General features: G+C 41.2%; 1 protein-coding gene across 1 annotated transcript; it reads right to left on the bottom strand.

Annotated features, from left to right (window-relative positions):
- Positions 1-1316: 1316 nt before the first annotated feature.
- On the bottom strand, positions 1317-2133 carry LOC103375489 (major histocompatibility complex class I-related gene protein-like). The gene is made up of 2 exons (XM_008305789.1): positions 1786-2133; positions 1317-1693 (listed from the first exon to the last, which is right to left on the bottom strand). The coding sequence occupies exons 1-2, from the start codon at positions 2111-2113 to the stop codon at positions 1317-1319; spliced, it is 705 nt and encodes a 234-aa protein (XP_008304011.1). The 5' UTR covers positions 2114-2133.
- Positions 2134-2313: the final 180 nt, after the last annotated feature.

The raw sequence follows: 2313 nt of genomic DNA, 5'->3' as shown, positions 1-2313 counted from the left end.
AAATGTGTTTGGAAAGCGATGGCAAATAAACAGACATAGTTTACAATATGTGAACCATCTTTCATAGATATTTATACTGGAGCAGAAGAAGCAGTCTGTTGTAGACATGCAGTATGTGTTCAAAGAACAGCAATAATCACATAAAGTTGCTCCTGCACCTGTGGTTGTCGAGTTTCTCTATACAAAATTATGACCATAAAGTGGCAGCTATATGACATTTTTGTTCCACAGTCACATTGTGAGTAAAACTGTGAGTTGTTAACATGTAGAGTTGGTTGTTCAGATCAGATGTCAGTAATTTAGATTTGCAAGTTGCAGAAATAGAGAATGCTGCAGGTCTGTGTTCCTGTTTCTCTCCTCATGTGTCAGTTGATGGTATCTGTGACTCTGTGGAGGCTTCGTCATCTGTTGCAGGTTCCTTGTTCTTCTTGCTGAAGACAGTTATTTACTGAAGATTGTTCTTTATTCCTCTGGCTGCATGTTTGTGGTCGTTGTTCTTCTGGAGAACTTGGATCCAATCAGAGGCCTCTCTGATGGTTTTGCATGATGGATAAGAATCTAAACATTTAAAATGTCTACATTTTGTTGCACAATACTGCACACAAAAGTAAACTGGAGAGAAATTAGTTTTAAACTTGGGCTTGGCTTCATAATTGCAAAACAGAATCAAGTACAGTTAAAAGAATTGACGGTTTTGACAGAATCCCAACTTCACTGGAGTTTGCTCCCCTCCTCCAGTCTTGGACTAGTCAGGACAGAATGAGAAATGAACAGAGTAAATGATTGGTCACATGATTAGTAGAATTCATTACTATTTAGTGGATAGGAAAAAAATAGTCTTTTTAGGTTTATTCCTATCTCCAAAGTATATATAAAACAAGGATGTACTCACTGTGATCAGCTAGGATCTGAATTTCTGTCTGCAGAATCTGAGGCTACAAGCACAAAACAAAGAACCAGTTGATTACAGAACTCCGGTAAATATCCGATAGAAAAATGAAATTAATGTTTCATTTTGACTGAGGGATAAACTCACTGTTAGCAGGGCCGAACCCTAAAATAAAGTTGAGAGATGATTGCAGTTAAAATGATTTATCTATAACTTGTTGGAAATATTTTTATAGATATCTGCTTTGAATGTAAAGGCAGGACAACTGTTCTTGTGTTGCTGAGTACCGTTATATCTCGTTCTCCAGATAAAGGGTCCAGCGATGCAGAGCACCAGCAGCAGCAGCAGCAGCAGCAGAACTACAACTCCTCCAATGACAGCACCAGCAGGAAACCCTGACGGAGAAACTGTAACTGAAACACAACCCTCAGATTTCATCTCTACTGCAGCACAATGACAAATATGTTTCATTTCCAGACTCCAGCATTCTGACCAACTTACCCCCGTTGGTCATGACCACTGCTTTGTCCAGTTTGGTTCTGATGTCGTCTTTGACACCAGACAGCTGAAACACACAGTTGTATCTCTTCCAGTCTTCAGGTGCGATGGATGAAACCTTCAGGTCAACACTCATCTGGAAGCTTCCATCATGGTTGGGGAGGATCTCTCCTTTGTCCACGTCCTCATGAAGCTCCTCTCCATCTTTGGTCCAGAACAAGTCGGCTCTGTCGGGGCAGAAACCTGTAGCGTGGCATGTGACCGGAGAGGAGGCAGTCTTCTGGAGGAGAGACACTGAGGGAAGATCTGCAAAGACAATAAAACCAAAAAATAAAAACAGAAGTGAGGAAGAAGGAGAGAAGAACACATCACAACTACAAAGGGGCTTGTGATTCTACCTTTTCTCTCCAGGAAGCTCCTCCCGTAGTTCAAATAGTCCTTCAACCACTGAGGACAAATGTCGGTGAGTAAATTTTCACTGAAGTGTAATCGATGTTTGCCTGGGTCCCAATTTTGCTTGAAGCTGGAAGCTTTCTCTGTGTACCGCCATGTCAGTGTCTTCAAGTCCAGTGATATGAATTCTTCTCCATCATAACCAAACCGTCGATATCCATGAACTTCTCCAGTCTCACTGTCCAATTCACAGCTAGAAATCTGCTGAAATACGTGAACACCTGGGAAGGAGAGAGATTGTAGTAAACCAGAGACAGAATGAAGTTCAGTCATTTTGACAGGAGGTGTGACAAAAAAGAAACGAGACATTGGTTGCCGATCCCACGATTCAGCAGCCACACAGTCATGAAGTCATCATAGTGTTGCCCAACATCTCAACACTGTATGGGTAGATCAGAAATCTTAACATTAAAACTCAGATGTGGAGGATTAATGATCAGCTTTGACGGTGTAAACTGTGGCTTTAAAATTGA

This window comes from Stegastes partitus, unplaced genomic scaffold (assembly GCF_000690725.1).
Source record: "Stegastes partitus isolate 25-593 unplaced genomic scaffold, Stegastes_partitus-1.0.2 Scaffold2625, whole genome shotgun sequence".
NCBI lineage: Eukaryota > Metazoa > Chordata > Actinopteri > Pomacentridae > Stegastes > Stegastes partitus.
Note: the sequence above shows the minus strand (reverse complement) of the source record. Positions and strands in the feature narration are given on the sequence as shown.